The following is a 19,335-nucleotide window of genomic DNA, read 5'->3' as shown; positions in this document are numbered from 1 at the left end:
CTTCCTCTTTGCAAAGGCAGGACCAGTGATCAAGAAGAGGAAGTTGCTTTGGGAAGAACCAGGTCACTGGCAATAAAGACATTCTGCTAAATTTTATTTCTTAGTCATTTAGCTAAAATAACTCAGCCATGGAAATCGTTGGTTCACTCTTTGTCTCGCTGGCAGCTGGCAATCAGGCTTCTCACAACAGATTACAATTGCTCATCAAGTTCCCATAATACAGAATGCAGAGGATGCAAAAAAAATTCTGGACCTAAAATATATTATATCAAAATTTAACAATCACTGCATGGAGTTGGGGCTCACTCATATTAGCAATGACAAAGGAGTCAGTAACCCAGACAACAGATTAACACAAATTATCCTAAGAACAGAAATAAAGTATTTTTAAAAATTAAATAGAGCCTCAGTGTCTTGTTGGACAATACCAAAAAGACTAACACTTAACTAGAATCACAGAAGAAAGAATGGGCCAGAAAAAAATATTTGAAGAAAGTATGCCTGAAATTTTCTAAGATTCATTGAAAATCTAGGTAGGATAAAAATTACTTTCAAAAGCCTACAACATCATAGTCGAATTGCTGAAAACCAAACTCAAAGAGAAAGTCAGAAAACAGCCAAATGGAAGTGACCTTATCTACAAACATACGTGGACTTCTCATCAGAAATAATGGAGGCAGCCCTAACTGGTTTGGCTCAGTGGATAGAGAGTTGGCCTGCGGACCGAAGGGTCCCAGGTTTGATTCCAGTCAAGGGCATGTACCTTGGTTGCGGGCACATCCCCAGTGGGGGGTGTGCAGGAGGCAGCTGATCGATGTTTCTTTCTCATCGATGTTTCTAACTCTCTATCCCTCTCCCTTCCTCTCTGTAAAAAATCAATAAAATATATTTTTTTTAAAAAAAGAAAGAAATAATGGAGGCAGAAGATAGTGGGAAGGTATGTTAAGATGCTGAAAGGATTAAAACAAAAACAATAAGCCCAGTATATTGTAGCCAGTGAAGATATCCTAAAGAAAAAAGATTTGCATCAGACTGTCAAACTACAGAGGGACCGCTGGGAGGGTTGGGGAGGAGGAGGTAAGAGATCAACTGAAGGACTTGTATGCATGCATATAAGCATAATCAATGGATGCAAGACACTGGGGTGGGTGAGGGCATGTGCGGGGGGCGGGGGGCGGAGGCGTGGTATGGGAAGCAGGGGGAAGGTCAATGGGGGGAAAAAAAGGAGACATATGTACTACTATTTGTAATACTTTAAACAATAAAAGAAAAAGAAAAAGGATTTGCTGTGGAATCTAATAAACAAAATAGAACTGGCCAGTGTTGCACAGTGGTTGAGCGTCTAACTCTGAACTAGGAGGTCATGGTACGATTCCCAGTCAGGGCACATGCCTAGGTTGTGGGCTCCATCCCAGTAGGGGGTGTGTAGGAGGCAGCTGATCCATGCTTCTCTCTCATCATAGATGTTTCTATCTCTCCCTCTCTGAAATCAATAAAAATATATTTAAAAAAAGAACCACAGACACTGAAGCATGCAACAGACTGACGTATTTCAGAGGGAAGTGGGGAGGGGGAAGAGGTTAACCAAAGAACTTGTATGCAAAACCATGGACACAGACAACAGGGTGGTGAAGGCCTGGAGAGGGGGCGGGGTGGAAGTGGTCACAAGGTGGACATTTGTAATACTTAAGCCACTATGTGTCATAGCATGTTTTTCTCTCAACACCATATTGTAAACATACACACACACATACACACACACGGGAGCAAACACACTCTACAATTACTGTGGGTTTGTTCCCATTGTGAGTTCTGCATTTCCTCAGAACCACTAATCCTTCTGGATTTCACAACCCCATGAATCTATAAGAATAGACCTGTCTCCCCCGGCTATTGACAGGCAGGTTCACTTGGAGTTTTACTGAGATGAGAGGCAGAGCACTTTATACAGAGATAACCATTCACCCAAGCCACTGACTCATAACAAGGACAACAAAAGCAAGTACCTTAATGAAGGAGTGAAGGAAATGCCCGTCACCACCCTGGACTGTTATTGACACCTCTCAGGGAAGTTGGCGGGCCTACTGTTTCCACCGCTACAAATGCACAAAGGAAATAACTGGGTGTGAAGGTCAAGGCAGCTAATTGTTAATCACCAGACGTTAAGGAAGTAAACAAAAGGAGAAAGATAAAATCAGCAAAGGTCATTAGATTTATTTTCAGTTAATATGACATGTCATGTCTTAATCTGTGAAAAGGAACACTGTCCTATCTTGGGCTGGAACTTGGGCGGCCGTAGGAACAACTGTTTCCGTTCCAGACTACCATCTGACGTCACACAAGTGGGGGCTGCTATGGACCCCATGTCACCTCCGTGAAAACGGGGCTCCGAGCGGCTACAGGACTCCCCAGGACACTCCGCCTCAGTGGGAGGAAGATTCAACCTGCCAATGCTGCAGGTTCTCAGCCTCACATGCATTCTCCCTCTCCCACCATCTTAGAGTAGAAATGGGGCTTCAATTCCATTACACAGGGCGGGGAAAAAGTGGTTTATAGTTGTTCGTATGGGAAACAATGCAATAATTAATAAAGAAGAATACAAGAATAAGCGATATTTCACATATTCATAACTGTAAACCTACTTTTGCCCTACCCTGTATGATCAGCATAATAATATTATTTTATTTTCCTTGAAAGCTCCTAAGTCAGTGGTAAACCATAGACTAATAACACCCTAGAAAGGGAACATGACATGCAATAGATGAAAACCGGGCTCACAAACACTTTGTTTAATCTTTGTCTAATTTGCTTCTTTGTTTAATTTACTTAGAATGATTAGCATAACAGAAATAAACTCAGATGTACAGTGGGGCCTTGACTTACGAGTGTCCCGACTAACGAGTTTTTTGAGATACGAGCCGTCTCTCGGCCGATTTTTTGCTTTGAGTTGCGAGCTAAAATTCGGGTTACGAGCCAGCTTCAGATACCCCACCACTAGTTGGCGCAGCGAACGTCACAGTGAATACCACAACATCAGCTCAGCGTCACGTGTCTCACTTGTTCACTTTTTGATTTGACATATGAGTAATTTGAGTAACGAGCTCCGTCACAGAACGAATTAAACTTGTAAGTCAAGGCCCCATTGTACTTCTATGTTCTCATATTTGATAGTGATATTTTAAAAAGTGAAGCTACAGGTGGAAAATTAACCTTTTTATTTCAAAAGAAACAAGCCCCATGAAGGCAAGAACCATAACCACATGTCAGTTTGTCTACAACTGAACACGGAGCCTCCGGCACAGAGCCTAGTACATGTATGTGCTCAATTTTGTGGAATGAGTAAGTGAATAGACAGATGACTCTATCAAGGAATTATCCTATATAATAAAAGCCTAATATGCAAATTGTCCCCTCGACTGGGAGTTCGACCAGGGGGCGGGGCTGGCCGGCCAACTGCCTGCGGCCCCCCTCACCTCCCCCTCCCCCCCGGCCGGCCCTGCCTAGGCCGGTGGCGGCAGCAGGCAGCCAGGGGAAGGGAGGCCCCGGCTGGCAGCCAACAGCCACTAGGGACCCTAATGGTGCATGAATTTCGTGCACTGGGCCTCTAGTTACTAATATGAACACCAGTCTTAAGGACGGGGGAAATGACAGAAGCAGAAGGCTACCCTTAATTCAACCTAATATCACACCTCCTCGTAGCAGGGAGCGTTCCTGTATGAAGGGGCCAGCGGAGCTCGCTGTTAAATCAACCCTCACGCAGGCAGTAGAGGAAGTGGGTTCTGGTTGACCTGTAGACAGGTTATTAACTACATGTGTAAGTGTAGTCATTAATCTTTCACAAGTAAAAGACTTTTACAAATATAAATTCAGAAAACCTGGTGGTCAAAGTATCCAGTCCCCTCAGTGGACACTTTAACGACACTCTCCTGTGCTCTATTCTAATTCACCGTGAGAAGACTTCCGCATTAAAACAAGCAAGGCCATGCCCAGTGGTGGAGGGAACTGCATAAAATATATATAGTTTCTAATGTGCAGCATAAACATTAACCTGAATAAATGAAATTATGGTTTCCACTCACTGAAACTAAAAGATGAGAAATGACTTGCAACTTTTAAAACACGGCGGCAAGCTGGTGGTGAAGTGCTGGGTAAAAGGGCGCAGTGGCTGCACAAAGCCATCTGGTGATTCCTCCACAAATTAAACATGGAATTGCACTGTGACTCAGCAATTCCACATCTGAATATAAGAACTGGGACGTTCAAAGGTGGGAACAGAACCTTGGTTGGTCTGGCTCAGTGGATGGAGTGTCGGCCTGTGGACTGAAGGGTCCCGGGTTCGATTCCAGTCAAGGGTATATGCCTGGGTTGTGGGCTCGGTCCCCAGTGAGGGGCGTGGAGGAGGCAGCTGATCAATGATTTCCTCTCATCATTGATGTTTCTCTCTCTCTCTCCCTCTCCCTTCCTCTCTGAAATCAATAAAAATATATTTTTAAAAAAGGAAGAAATTCTGAAATGTAATGATGTGGGTAAACCTTAAAACATTATGTCAGTCACAAAAGGGCAAAACTATTATATAATTTTACTTATATGAGGTCACATTCACAAATACGGGTAGTCAAATTCACGGAGACAGAAAGAAGTAGAATGGTAGTTGCCGGGGCTGGGGGAGGGGACAGAGAGAATTAGTGTTTAATGGGGAAGATTTCCATTTGAGATTTGAAAATTCTAGAGACAGGGGAGGGTGGGGGTAAGGGGGAGAGATCAACCAAAGGACTTATATGCAAGCATATTGGCCTAACCAATGGACACAGACAACTGGGGGGGGGGGGGGGGGTGAGGGCATGAGGGGGGTGATGGGGAGTAATTTGGGGATAAGGTAATAACTTATGTAATAACTTAATCAATGAAGAAATTAAATAACTTAATCAATGAAGAAATTAAAATTTAAAAAATATATTAAAAAATAAAAAAATAATAAATAAAAGTTCTAGAGACGGAGAGTGGTTTTACAATAATGTGGAATGTACTTTATGTCACAAACTGTACAGTTAAAAATGGCTACAAGGGTCAATTTTATGTCTGTTTTCCCACAATAAAAAGAATATTAATGGCTGTAATTACACAGGCACTTTAAGGGGACACATAAACTAAGAAATCACTACCTTAAAAAGGTTGCAGAGGAAAGGAGAAGACTATTAATGAAAATAACAAGAATAACTCTGGAAGAATCACTATGCAAAAGACATGGAAAGAATCGTGTTCAAATTCACTGCAACGCCTACTGGATGGCAGTATGTCCGAACACTGAGCAACGCCTTGAAATATAGAATTCTTGAACCCGAGACTTTAATTAAGTAACCCCTATCACTTTTTAAAAATATATATTTTTATTGATTTCAAAGAGGAAGGGAGAGGGAAAGAGAGATAGGAACATCAGTGAGGAGAGATCGGTTGCCCCTCACCAGGGATGACCCCACAACCCAGGCATGTGCCCTGACCGGGAATCAAACCGTGACCTTCTGGTCCATAGGTTGATGCTCAACCACTGAGCCACTTCGGCTGGGCACCCGTCACTTTTTAAAATCCCACCTCAAAAGCATCTCCCTCTTTGGCCCTTCCGGCCCGAAACCCCCACTGACTGTCAGGTCTGCCCGCCAGGCTCCCTCGGCCTCTGTACTTCCCTCTGCCCTCGTTCATTTCCACTATGAATGCCTGGTCCTGTGGTGGCTTGATCTCAACCATGAACAACTTGGAGTGACCAAATCATTCTGCTCACTTGCGCTCCCGCAGTGACAAAGGCGCTGGTGTCCAGCAAAGAAGAAACCACAGAAGGAAGGGCAGCCCACTCCGCACTCCCGTACCTTCGGACAGTTGCCCCGAGGAAGGAGCCTGAGAGCTGAGGAAACCACATCTGGTTTTCCAGCCACTGCCCAGCCCCAAAGCTTAGCAGTCTGGACCGCACACATTTAAGGCAGCTCTGGACGGTGCACTGGAGTTCTAAAACAGAACCTGGAGGGCTGCAGTGCACAGGGGACACCTGTGTTCCAGAAGCAAAAGCTAATGCAGGGACGAGAGCACAGTCACGGCGCTTAACGACAGGTCACATTCTGAGAAACGCATCCTTAGGTGATGTCCTCATCATCTAAACATCAGAGTGCACCTACGCAAACCTAGATGGTGCAGCGACTACACACCCAGGCTCTGTGACATGCCAGTGTCATACATGTGGTGTCATCACCCCGAACTCTGATGTGGCACATGACTGTCCGTGTTAACAGTGGGTGTGTCACTCACCTGCCGAATGGACATGGTGCAGAGAATATACAGGAAGATGAAGGAGCAGTCGGTGGTGTCATCCCCCAGCAGATTTCGATGGGACAGTCCTTGGATGTAGGAAAGGGGCGTGAAAGGGAGCTTTGCCACCACTCTGCCATCAAATCTGAAAAGGAAAAAACAAAGATCGTTATTTTTAGAAGCCTGACGAGCCTCTTAGTTCCCGAGAAGAATCTGAAACAGAAATAGAACTTTAAGTCCTTTGATCTTTAAAAGACAAGAAAAGGTGATATTCTAAAAAGAGACCTGAAGTACAAGGAGATAAGGAAGGATGTAAATTGTTCCCGTCAATCTCTTTCTAAACCAGTGACTCTTCATTTTTTCAGTATCAGGATCCTGGCAGAGGTTTGAAGCCCTTCCCATACAGCAACCTTTCAGACGTGTGTGCGTGTGCACATGTTGGCTGAGACTGTAAGGCTGTTTAGTGCATTGTGTTCATAAACAATGTTAAGGAGGGGAATTGCATGAATATAAGGCAGTATTACTACTGGCAGAAATGGCCAGTTATTTCCTAGTCAGTCTATTTCATTAGAACTCATCTGTACATACGACTAAGGAATAAATCAAATGCTGAACTTCAAGCAAAACAGGACCCAAAATCTGTTGCAGTAATCACACAATAAAGCCAAGGCCAACAAGAAAAACTACACATGCCAAAACCGGTTTGGCTCAGTGGATAGAGCGTCGGCCTGCGGACTGAAAGGTCCCGGGTTCGATTCCGGTCAAGGGCATGTACTTGGGTTGCAGGCACATCCCCGGTGGGAGATGTGCAGGAGGCAGCTGATCGATGTTTCTCTCTCATCGATGTTTCTAACTCTCTATTTCTCTCCCTTCCTCTCTGTAAAAAATCAATAAAAATATATTTAAAAAAAAAAAAAAAAGAAAAACTACACAGACGCTACTAAAGCTATAAAAAAATCATTTTAAAATCAGAAGTGTGAGTGACGGAAGGAGACTGGACTTGGGGTGGTGAACACACAATACAATATACAGATGATGTATTATAGGTTGTATACCTGAAATCTATACAATTTTATTAACCAATGTCACCCCGATAAATTCAATAAAAAAGTTTTAAAAAAATCAGAGTTTGAGTAGTTAGCACCTCTACAGTAAGTCCTGAGCCAGAATGTGGCAAGGCTAAGAATACGTGAGTACTGGAGTTGTACCAACGAAGTGTACTCGTCAATTATAAAACCTTTCAGTGTTCTGTTTGTCTGTTCGTTCACGGTGATACGCACCCAAGAAATGAGCGAAAGCATGGCAGTGAAAAAAACACTGAATTTAAATTATATGCTAGAAATTATGAGACTTCTGGAAACCTGGACAAGTTGCTGAATATTCCAAAGGTCCCTCATTAGTTTAGGGGAAATTCTGTATGAAAACGATCAGGCACTCTCTGGCCCCTCCCCTAGGCAACAACAGTCACTTCTTCTGCCCGCTACGTACTCCACACTCATTTCTGTTGTAACATCCATCATGTATTTGTCTGTCTTCTCTTCCCATACAACGTTGGTATCACCAAGGGCAGGGGCACACCTGACCTGTTATATAATACCTGGCACCATGCCTGGCACAAAGTGGCACTTAACAGATGGGGAGAGAAGAACAGGCTGTGGCGGGGGGGTATTTACAGGGAGAGGGAGAGACAGACAGACAGAAATGAAGCCGGGGAGGAAGAGGAAGAGAAAGGTAAGGAAAAGGTGAGGGCGATTCCTATCCTCGTGGGAGGGTTCAGTGAGCTCTGGAGTGATAAGTGGCCCTGTCATCTGGGCCCTTGCCCAGCCCGTTAGAGCAGCTCCGCCATTACTCCGGCCGCGCCTGCTGGGTCAGCACAGTAATCTGCTATCATTAACGAGATTACAGTCAAAACTCTATTTTAAGAGTGAAAACATCTTTATATGTCTACCCTTCCTTTGAAGGCCCCACAGTACCTAGTCTTTGCCTGTACATAAAACATCCTCCCTATTAAGAGCATGAAAAAGTTATCATATAATTGTATTCTATCAAAATTCAATTTCTGTGATTTCAATAACTGGGTTGAGGTTATGTATGAGGATGTCTCTGTCCTTAGGGAACACACGCTAGTAGTTATGATAAAGGAGCATGAAGCATACTCTCTAATGACTCAGAAAAATACAGAAATCATGTACATATGAGGACATACATGATATGGAGGGACAAAGAGAAAGTGAATGGGGCAAAACGTTAACATTTGTGGATCTGGATAATGGACATACTATTCTTGTAACTTTTCTGTACATTTAAAATATAAAAAAACAATATTATCACAGAGTAACAGTTAGGGGTACTCACATGGAATTGAACATCCCCATCAGGGCAGTAAAACAAAAGCCAATTGCAAACATGGATTTCATTCGAACCTGTAAGGAGACCAGCACACTGTCATTTCACACTGCAGAGAAACCACCACCGGAGCACACCCCACAAGTTGCTTTCATGCCATTTTTAAAGGAGCCCTTTGCCAGAAGCTGTCTGCCGACTACCACCCCACCTGCAAGCCCTCTCCTGGCCGCCTGCTGAGGCAGTGCTGGGGGCCAGGAGGCAGCACAGTGTGGGAGGGACCTGCAAAGGGACAGGCGTGGCGAGCAGCCATCCTGCAGGCCTCATGCTCACTCCTCTTGCTGGCATGAAGAGCACGGTGCCTGGCGGTGCAGCACAGTGGACCTAGACAGCCCGAGGCTGAGGACGGCTGCCTGCATCGGTGGCATCCTGACATCCGAGCTGCCACTCCAGCCCGGACACCACCTCAGACTCTGGAGCAAGTGAAAACCCTTTATCTGCTTAAGTCTTCGTCAGTCAAGTGTTGTTACTTGAAGCTAACTTCTTTCTTAATCACTATGTCATCAAATATAAATAAACCAAAGATTATAAAGATGTAAGCTTAACAGTAGTTGTAACTGGACCTTTTTTATCTCTTTTTTCAGTAGTTTCCAAATTTGCTATGGTGAATGTGTAGTAATTGTGTCAACAGAAAAGAAAAGCCTTTTTTTTTTTTTTTTATCCTCACCCGAGGATATTTCTCCATTGATTTTTAGAGAGTGGGAGAGAGAGGGAAAGACAGAGAAATATCGATGTGAGAGAAACACATTGATTGGTTGCCTCCTGCACGAGCCCCGACCAGGGCCTGGGGCGGGGCGGGGAGGAGCCTGCAACTAAGGTACGTGCCCTTGACCAGAATCGAACCCGGGACCCTTCGGTCCTCAGGTCGATGCTCTATCCACTGAGCCAAACCAGCTAGGGCAAGAAAAGGCATTTTTTAAAAATGCACCTCTAAATTATAATATTTCTAATTAAGAATTTCAAAATAAAGATATATAGCAAAGGGCTCTCCCTAAGCAAAAGACAACTGTTGGAAAGTTAGGATGCCCTACGTTAAATATACAGAAATGAAACAGAAAATCTGGGCACGCCATATCATAGCCTGCCGACACCTCAGAAAGACATGCTTAGACAGACTGCTCTTTATAAACGAGCAAATGGACAATGAAATCACTGTCCTTACACGTAATGGTGAGGCTGCCACTCAGAACAGAGGCTCTTGCAGAACAAGAGGCAACAGTGAAGGCCCCTGTAACGCCCCACCCCTGTGCTGGGACAACCATTCACCAGAAAACAAAGGTGCAGCATTAACGTAAGAAGATAAAGATAAGGAGAGCCGATCACGAGTCACGTGGAAGGAGCCAACGATGACCCCGGGTCAGCCTAAGGACTGTTCACTTCACCAGAGTGAGGTCCCAGCCCACAGCCCACTGCACCGCGGGTGGCCCAGGAACACCCACGATTGTCTGCAGCCTGCAGACTGTGCAGTTCTGAGGAGGTGAGGGTGGTGTACCTAACGCAAATGTTTTGCTAAAAAACATTGTTTACCAGGAAGTTATATTTGGGACCCTCACCATGGATAGGTCTCTGTTGTTGTTCTTCAGCTTCTCTTCTTGCCTCTCTGAAAAGAAGTGACGAGACAGTTAATACACAGAGTGCTGAGCACTTGGTCGAGGTTAAACGATCACTGACTGGAGACACAAACACACCTGTTTCCCTAGTGCTTGTTTCAATAAGACGAGCAGAACACCCAGCAAATTATGTTCTGTGTACTAACAGAAAACCAAATGCAGCAGAGCACCAGACTATTTCAATGAAAGAAAGAAAATTCTTTCAAGTTTAACTTTATTTTAATATGTTTTTATTGATTTTTTTTTTTTTTTTTTAGAGAGAGAGGAAGGGAGAGGGATAGGAGATAGAAACATGGATGGTGAGGGAGAATCACTGGTCGGCTGCCTCTTGCACCCCTCCCTCTGGGGATCAAGCCTGCAACCTGGGCATGTGCCCTGATCGGGAATCGAACCGAGATCTCTTGGTTCCTGGGTCAATGCTCAACTGCTGAGCCATACCAGCTGGGCTCAAGTTTAACTTTTTAAAACTTCCTCTGGTACTGTCTTAACTCTGTACATGAAGATCCACTCTTGTATTACATCGATGGGAACCCATGAAAAAGGCAGGTATCCCACGACAGTCCTGCATTCTGAGCTGTCTCGAATGGAAGACCAACTAATAAAGCCCCCTGAAATGTCATGGAGCTGTGCAATGGAGAAGAAGCAAAATTTAAATTATCTGCCTGATGCAGCTTCTTTTGTGGAAAATAGCACACAAAGGCATAGAACGAATACGTAAATTAAATCTCAGCAATGTCCTACCATATTTCCAAATCTCTAGGAAAGGAGACCCCCCCCACACTCAGTTAAGGGTCAGAATGCCTGCCCTTCTGTCCCCAGCATGGGCTCTGCTGCAGGTCAGCATGGGAATGTTCCCAGTACCCCCTCGCTCTGTTGACCTGAAGCAACAAGTCCACAACCTCTGGCATGAAAATATGAGCTGAGCTTGGCCAGCATGACTCAGAGATTGAGCGTTGACCTATGAACCAGGAGATCATGGTTCAATTCTCAGTCAGGGCACATGCCTGGGCTACGGGCTCAATCCCCAGTGTGGGGTGTGCAGGAGGTAGCCAATCTATGATTCTCCCTCATCATTGATGTTTCTCTCTCCTACTCCCTCTCTCTCTGAAATCAATAAAAATATATATTTTTTAAAAACGATGAGCTGAGCCCATTGGATTCTTTCTCTCAGCCAGCCAGCGTGGCTCAGTTGGTTGAGCGCTGTCACATGCACCAAGAGGTTGCCAATTCGAATCCCTGTCAGGGCTCATGCCTGGGTTGCGGGCTTGACCCACAGTGGAGGGCATGCTGGAAACAACCGATCAATGTTGATGCTTCTATCTCTCTCTCCCTTTCTCTCTCTCTCAAAATTAACTTGAAAAAATATATATCTAAAAGAATTTAAATCAGGAAATCTTAGGAAATTATGTCAATTAACTGTGGGAGCAGAAATAGAAAAATTACAATGTAGTGTTGGCTCCCAAACTTCAGTTTACCTACGAACTGTCTGAGCAGCTTGTTAAGAAAGCAGATTCCTGGGCCGCATGTCAAGATGGTGACTCAGCAAAGCCTGGGACTCGACTCAGTCCCTAAGTGTTAACAAGGGCCTGGGGCAGTGCTGACGTGGTGGCCACAGAGCCGTGTGAGGAGCTGGTGCAGAAAGAGCCCGGACACCAGAGGCAGGTGAAGGCAACGAGTACCTGCGAGAGAAGCACCACCGAGGCCGTGGGGCAGCGGGGCAGCAGGAGAGGGAGAAGCGAGTGTTGGCAGGAGCCCTGAAGACAAGGAGCCCACTGGCGGCCTCACCTCCAGGCTCGCTCGGCCTGACACAGTCCTGCCTTCCCGGAACCAGTCAGGGCAGCTTTTCCCGAGTCTGGGTCACATATGTCCCTAAAACACATCCCTCGTTGCTTCAGGTAACACGGCTGCAGTCAACAAAGTGAAAGCAAAGCCGTGTACCAAGAGTAAACCAGCTCCTCTTCTGCGAGAGGGAGGTGTGAACAGCCACAGCCCGCACGGGGAAGTAAGAACGGGCCACACAACCCTCCGTGTCTGTGCAGGCACTCGGCCCCAAATTACTGGCTCTACCCGCGCTCCAGCAAAGAGCCTCCCGGTGAAGTCCACGGCGTCTCTTCCCCGGACGCGGGACACTGCCCTCCGTCCCCTCTACTGGAAATTGCTTCTTTCAGGCTGAATCATCCTGCACAGCCTACCTAGTATGATGCATATTTTTATAAATAACTCAAGTGGGGACTCTGAAGAGAAGAGGAAGGCACAGAGCAGCACTGTGGACGCAGTCAGCACAGAAATGCACGGACTCCACAGCCCTCTGCCGTGCTCACCAGCAGCCGGGCAGGCGTCCGTCAGTTCAGTGTCCACTGAGAACAATAAGCCACTTATCTATGAGAAGCACTGCTTTTCTTTCTTTTATAAAAATATATTTTTATTGATTTCAGAGAGGAAAGGAGAGGGAGAGAGTTACAGAAACATCAATGATGAGAGAGAATCATTGGTTGGCTCTCTCTTGCACCACCCTACTGGGGATCGAGCCCACAACCCCAGCATGTGCCCTTGATCGACATCGAACCTGGGACCCTTCAGTCTATAGGCCAACGCTCTATCCACTGAGCCAAACCAGCTAGGGCTGCACTGCTTTTCTTAATATTGAAAACTAACAGATCAAAACGTCCACCATTTCTTTTTTTTTTCTAAGTATATTTTTATTGATTTTTTACAGAGAGGAAGGGAGAGGGATAGAGAGTTAGAAACATCAATGAGAGAGAAACATCGATCAGCTGCCTCCTGCACACTCCCTACTGGGGATGTGCCCGCAATCCAGGTACATGCCCTTGACCGGAATCGAACCTGGGACCTTTCAGTCCGCAGGCTCTATCCACTGAGCCAAACCGGTTAGGGCACGTCCACCATTTCTTGTAAAGAGCACCATGGGGTGCTCCGGACAACTCTCATGAATACCCCGAGGAGGACTCCCGACAGGCTGGATGTGGGGGAGCTGCGCATGACAGGCCCAGCAGTGCCAAGGCGAGTGAGAGGGCAGGGGCAGCCTCACCAAGTCAAAAAGAATGCAGCTGAGGCTACAGATTGCCGAGAGTCGGGCTGAATGTAAGAGTAAAACTTACGAACTAGAGAATGGACAGGCTGTTTGCCTTGTAAGCAGCGCCTAATAAATATTATGTCTTTAACTCCTGATAAGACTCTGATACTCAACTCTTCATAAATATTATTTCTCTTCACTTTTTTTTTTTTAATATATTTTATTGATTTTTTACAGAGAGGAAGGGAGAGAGATAGAGAGTTAGAAACATCGATGAGAGAGAAACATCGATCAGCTGCCTCCTGCACATCTCCCACTGGGGATGTGCCCGCAACCCAGGTACATGCCCTTGACCGGAATCGAACCTGGAACCTTTCAGTCCGCAGGCCGACGCTCTATCCACTGAGCCAAACCGGTTTCAGCCTATTTCTCTTCACTTTTAATGATATTCTTTGGTGAGCAAACCTTCAAGGCCGCATTCCATGTTAAGATAAGGTTGAGTGTAGATCCTGTGTCGTCGACTGAAGGCAAAGCTACTGGAAAGAACTGTGCATGTTCAAGGTCTCAGTTGCTCACCTTGCCTGCTCTCCCTCATCTACCCAATCGGGCTCCTGCCTCCATCGTGCTGCGGAAATCACTCTTGCTAAGTCATCAATAGCCTCCGTTCTGCCCTGCAGGCACTTAACACCCACGTTCAGCCGCTCCTGTCCCTGAAACGCTCCCCTCAACCTCTGCGACTCCTTTCCAACTGCTCGGGCTGTGCCTCTGCAGAGCTCCACTCCCACTGCCCTCAGACACCCTTTCCTCAGGACTCTCTGCCCGCAGCCTGGCTTTTCTTACTCTAGACCAATGGTCAGCAAACTCATTAGTCAACAGAGCCAAATATCAACAGTACAACCATTAAAATTTCTTTTGAGAGCCAAATTTTTTAAACTTAAACTATATAGGTAGGTACATTGTTATTAACTTAATTAGGGTACTCCTAAGGCTTAGGAAGAGCCACACTCAAGGGGCCAAAGAGCCGCATGTGGCTCGCGAGCCGCAGTTTGCCGACCACTGCTCTAGACCAGTGGTTTTCAACTTTGGTTGCACATTAGAATCAACCGGGAATCTTTTTAAAATCCTGATTTCTGGGCCTCATCCTCCACAAATTCTGTTTCTTTGTTACTAATGTTGTGGCCCCACCCTATAACAAAGAAACAGAATTTCCGGAGGATGAGGCACAGAAATCAGGATTTTAAAAAGATTCCCAGGAGATTCTAATGTGCAGCCAATCGATGATTCTCTCTCATCATTGATATTTCTCTCTCTCCCTTCCTCTCTCTGAAATCAATAAAAAATATATTTAAAAAATAAAAGTATGTAAAGGGCTCACCTCAGTGTTGCAGAGGTACTGACCAGCACTTTTGTTTCTATTTTGATTTAGCTAACTCACACTAAAGCTTCAAGATTCAGCCAAAGCATCATCTCTTCAAGAAAACCTGACCCCTTAGGTTGGTTTGAATAGACTTTCTCTTTACTCTCATGACACTCAGAATGTGTCTGTACAAACAGTACTGCACAGGTCTGTTTTCGCCGTCTGCACAGACCTCCTGAAGGACAGAACTTTCTCTGCCTTGTTTCTCCAGTGCCCACCAGAGTGACTGACCCGCACAGAGCAGATGTAGGTAACATCTTGCCACGGAACCAGACGAGCAGGCCACGTCGAAACCCCTGCCCCTGCACTGAGCTGAGAAGCTTGCACCAGAGGGGACCAGGCAGAGACCAACCTGGCAGGACTCCCTGCTGGGATGTAACAGCAGTGACCTGGGTACAGAAACATCGCTTCTGAACCAAATACATGCTTTTCTCTTATTTCAGAGTTAGGAAGCATCATAAATACAAAGCACATTTAGTCATTTATAAATGGTCTCTTTGGAACAGAATTACATTCGGTAACTAAATTCTACAACACACTGAAAAACCAAAGTCATGTCATTATCTTTCAGGCGACATAAAAATTCCTCAGCAGAAAATTTCCGACCCTCAGTGGGTTTCCATTACCAGTCAATTCTAGGTAAGGAAGCCATGGCAATAACATAAGTAGCTCAGACTTACTGGTCAGACTTACCTGGAAATAATCATGTCAGGTATTAAAAACAATGTGCTTTTGCAAACTACACGAAGAACCCTCAGCAAGTTCAAAAGCCACAACTGTCAACATCATTTACTAAAACTGAAATTTCAAAGCTAAGACCCAAAAGGAGCAACTGCCTGAACATGTCCCACAGAACGGTTGAGAGAATCGAGTAAGAGACCATAGCAAGTGCTCGGTAAACCATACAGTAACTCAAACACACACACACACACACACACACACACACACACGAGTTACCTTGGTCACCATCTTTTATAGCATCATCACCTGAGAATTTACTTCTTCCCAAGAAAACCTAAATTTTGTGTATACCAATAACTCATCTTACCTATTTTCTTTTTTTGTTGTCGGCCAGCTGACTCTGTTATTGTTTCCTTCTTCTTTTCCACTGTAAACAACATAGTAACACAGTACAAATCAATTGCTCGTTGTACTAAAGCAGTGGTTCTCAACCTTCCTAATGCCACGACCCTTTAATACAGTTCCTCATGTTGTGGTGACCCCCAACCATAAAATTATTTTCGTTGCTACTTCATAACTGTAATTTTGCTATTGTTATGAATCGGAATGTAAATATCTGATATGCAGGATGTATTTTCATTGTTACAAATTGAACATAATTAAAGCATAGTGATTAATCACAAAAACAATATGTAATTATATATGTGTTTTCTGATGGTCTTAGGCGACCCCTGTGAAAGGGTTGTTTGACCCCCCAAAGGGGTCGCGACCCACAGGTTGAGAACCGCTGTACTAAAGAAACAAAAGCTCCTTTACCACAGCTGAACCAATGGAAGAAGCTTACAGGAAAGTTACACGCTGACTTTATGATCATGATTAAGTCAATTGGTCTGCTCTCACACCTGCTGACAGTAAAAGGTGGACACAACATTCTAAGACTAAAACAGCAATATGGTAGCATCTTTAGTCAAATACCCATGAAGGATTGTAGAACACAGTCATAATCTAAACAGTGAGTTTTCAGACCATCAGTGGAGGGTGATTGCCTCAGGTAGAGTCCAAGCACATTTTGAGTTCTGCTCTCACGTAACTATAGCTAATTGTAGTTACAGTCTCATGTTCACTACAGAAGAGAGGACCCACTCATTCAGCTATTGGCTGCCTACCTAACAGGCACTGCTCTAGGTAGATAAAGAGATAAACATGATCCATGTCCTCTAGAGAGCAATCCAGTGAGGGAAGATAAATAACAATTATAGTATAGAAAATAGGCAAGATAGACACATGCACAGGGTAGGAAGAGCTAAGACCAACTTAAAATTTTTTAAAATTGATTTGAGAGAGAGAGGAAGGGAGAGGGAGAGACACATCGTGAGAGAGAAGCATCGCCAGGTTGCCTCCTGTATGTGCCCTGACTGGGGCTCAAACCCGCCACCTAGTATGTGGCCTGACTTGGGAATAGAATCCGTGACCCTTCACTGCACAGGATGATGCTCCAACTGAGCTATACTGGCCAGGGCAGACCAACTTTTTTTGATGTATTTCAATAAATATGATAGAGTAACCATATCTTTTTAAAGAGGGATAGTGAAATATATTTATGCTTTATAGTAACTATCTTTAATCCCCATTGAATAGACTAAGAATAAACATGTCAAAAATGCCGTTCACTTGGTTTATTTATATAATCTGTTCCATATATTATCTCAGTATACTTCCTTCACTAGAAAGCAATACAGTGCATGTATTATTTCTAAAAGTTGCATTAAAAAGAACTGTCAGGTAGGATTCTTTCCTTCATTACATTAAGTATGATGCTGAGTTCTAAAAGCAAAGTTGGTATTCCTGCTTTATGAAGGTATAAAGTTCCACTGGACTGCAATACTGCAAATTAAATGAAGTGCTGACTAAAATAAAGTGTGTGAGAGTGTGAGTATGTGTGTGTGTGTGTGTGTGTGTGCATGCACATACACGCATGTACACATATTGGGCATCTAAGTAACAGATACTATTCTAGTTAGATAAAAGATAAAACACTAGCCCAGCCATTGTGGCTCAGTGGGTGAGCATCAACCTATCGACCAGAAGGTCACCGTTCAATACCTGGTCAGGGAACATGCCCAGATTGCGGGTTCAATTCCCAGTGGGGGGCAAGCAGGAGGCAGCCAATTCATAATTCTCTCATCATTGATATTTCTCTCTCCCTCTCCTTTTTTCACTCTGAAATCAATAAAAACATATATTTTTAAAAATGTATTTTATTGATTTTTTACAGAGAGGAAGGGAGAGGGATAGAGAGTTAAAAACATCGATGAGAGAGAAACATCGACCAGCTGCCTCCTGCACACCTCCTACTGGGGATGTGCCCGCAACCAAGGAACATGCCCTTGACCGGAATCGAACCTGGGACCCTTCAGTCTGCAGGCCGATGCTCTATCTACTGAGCCAAACCGGTTTGGCAAAACATATTTTTGTTAAAAAGATAAAACACTATGGGGGAGAAAGAGAGATTTAGAATAAACCTACTTAGGGACAGATCATAAAAGGAAGTTAAATCAAATTTTATAAGATGCCACAGAAATAACATTTTTTTAAAAATGGACAGAAATTGAATGGTTTACTCTGTATCATTATTATTAAGCAAAGAAACAAAAATATTTCTTTCCCACCCAGGACTAACTACATGACATTTAACTGTAACGGCGTAAAAACGGGGGGGGCGGGGCAAGAGACAGAGGCCAGAGAACAGAAGATAAGGTGCTCCCCGAGCACTAGGCAGTCTTCCAGCAGACTGGACTGAGACAGATAAATCTTCTCTAGGGATACAATCATCTTTTAACCTCCTGTTTTCCTAACCCTTTTGTGTTGATATTTATTCACCAGAGCCTCGCCTCATAACAAGCAGTGGAGATGCTGGAGTTGAGAGATAAAATGAGGACCCTGAAATGCGTTTAGCCCATGACATGGCATTGCTGCACTCTGAGTTCCAGATTCTCTCAGCTATAAATTATTTAAAAAACTCCAGCCTGTTCTTCTGCGAACAACAGAAGCACTTCACTCTTCATAATAATTTGTACTCAATATATGCTCCCATACAATTCTGTTACAGCAGTGAATTACACATATTTTAATCTTTCTCTTGACATGTTCTTTCATTGGTCTCTACTAGGAAAGGAGACTTTCTGATCTTTAGAACGCACCTGACTACTGATATTCACAGATCACCTGAATCAACCCATTGTGTGCCTTTAAAAAAGCATCTTTTGTCAAAGGCCAGCCACAGCAGGGCAGCTTTTCCGAAAATATCAGTATTCCCCAAATAATGTCAAGGATCAGATCAGCACAAGAATCTAATCTGAAGTCAAATCTTTGTATGTTTTTGTGTTTCTCAAAAGCCCTACAAACTTTTCCTGCTTAGATCCACACCACCTTCTGAATAGAGGATGTCAGAAGAGATCATGCATTTGCAACTAGGACATTTGTTCAAAGAGGAACTTACCTTATTTCTTCCTGTGAAACATCTCCAGTGCTCAATATAACAGTTGTCCATTTGATTATAACTATCTAGAAGACAGGCTCTATGCCCATTTATTTTGTACCAGAGGCCCGATGCACGAAATTCGTGCAAGAGGAGGCCCTCGCAGCTACAGCGGCTGCCTCAATCCCGCAGCTGCAGCCCCGGCTCCATCCGGAAGGTCGTCCGGCAGCTTGTTCCACTGTTCGGGCATTCGGTCGATTTGCATATTACACTTTTATTATTATAGATTGAACTCATCATGATTAACTCTACACACAGCAAGCTATCAAATGTCAACTGATCACAGACATGCAAGTAATACACACTTACTGAGTTTCCATAGATCCCCCAAACTAGAGGACCTGAGACTATGAGAAAT

At 44.3% G+C, this 19,335-nt stretch overlaps 1 protein-coding gene across 1 annotated transcript in view; it reads right to left on the bottom strand.

The window, feature by feature from the left end:
• TMCO1 (transmembrane and coiled-coil domains 1) overlaps positions 1-19,335 on the bottom strand; it is a 29,716-nt gene that overhangs the window by 7,304 nt on the left and 3,077 nt on the right. Inside the window, exons 3-6 of the mRNA XM_070396120.1 lie at positions 15,807-15,866; positions 10,251-10,297; positions 8,650-8,717; positions 6,295-6,439 (exon numbers count right to left, since the gene is read on the bottom strand). Coding sequence (XP_070252221.1) covers positions 6,295-6,439; positions 8,650-8,717; positions 10,251-10,297; positions 15,807-15,866 — 320 coding nt within the window. The remainder of the gene's footprint in view (positions 1-6,294; positions 6,440-8,649; positions 8,718-10,250; positions 10,298-15,806; positions 15,867-19,335) is intronic.

This window comes from Myotis yumanensis, unplaced genomic scaffold, assembly GCF_028538775.1.
Source record: "Myotis yumanensis isolate MYYU_CA2020_CCGP unplaced genomic scaffold, mMyoYum1.0.hap1 SCAF_17, whole genome shotgun sequence".
Classification (NCBI taxonomy): Eukaryota; Metazoa; Chordata; class Mammalia; order Chiroptera; family Vespertilionidae; genus Myotis; species Myotis yumanensis.
Note: the sequence above shows the minus strand (reverse complement) of the source record. Positions and strands in the feature narration are given on the sequence as shown.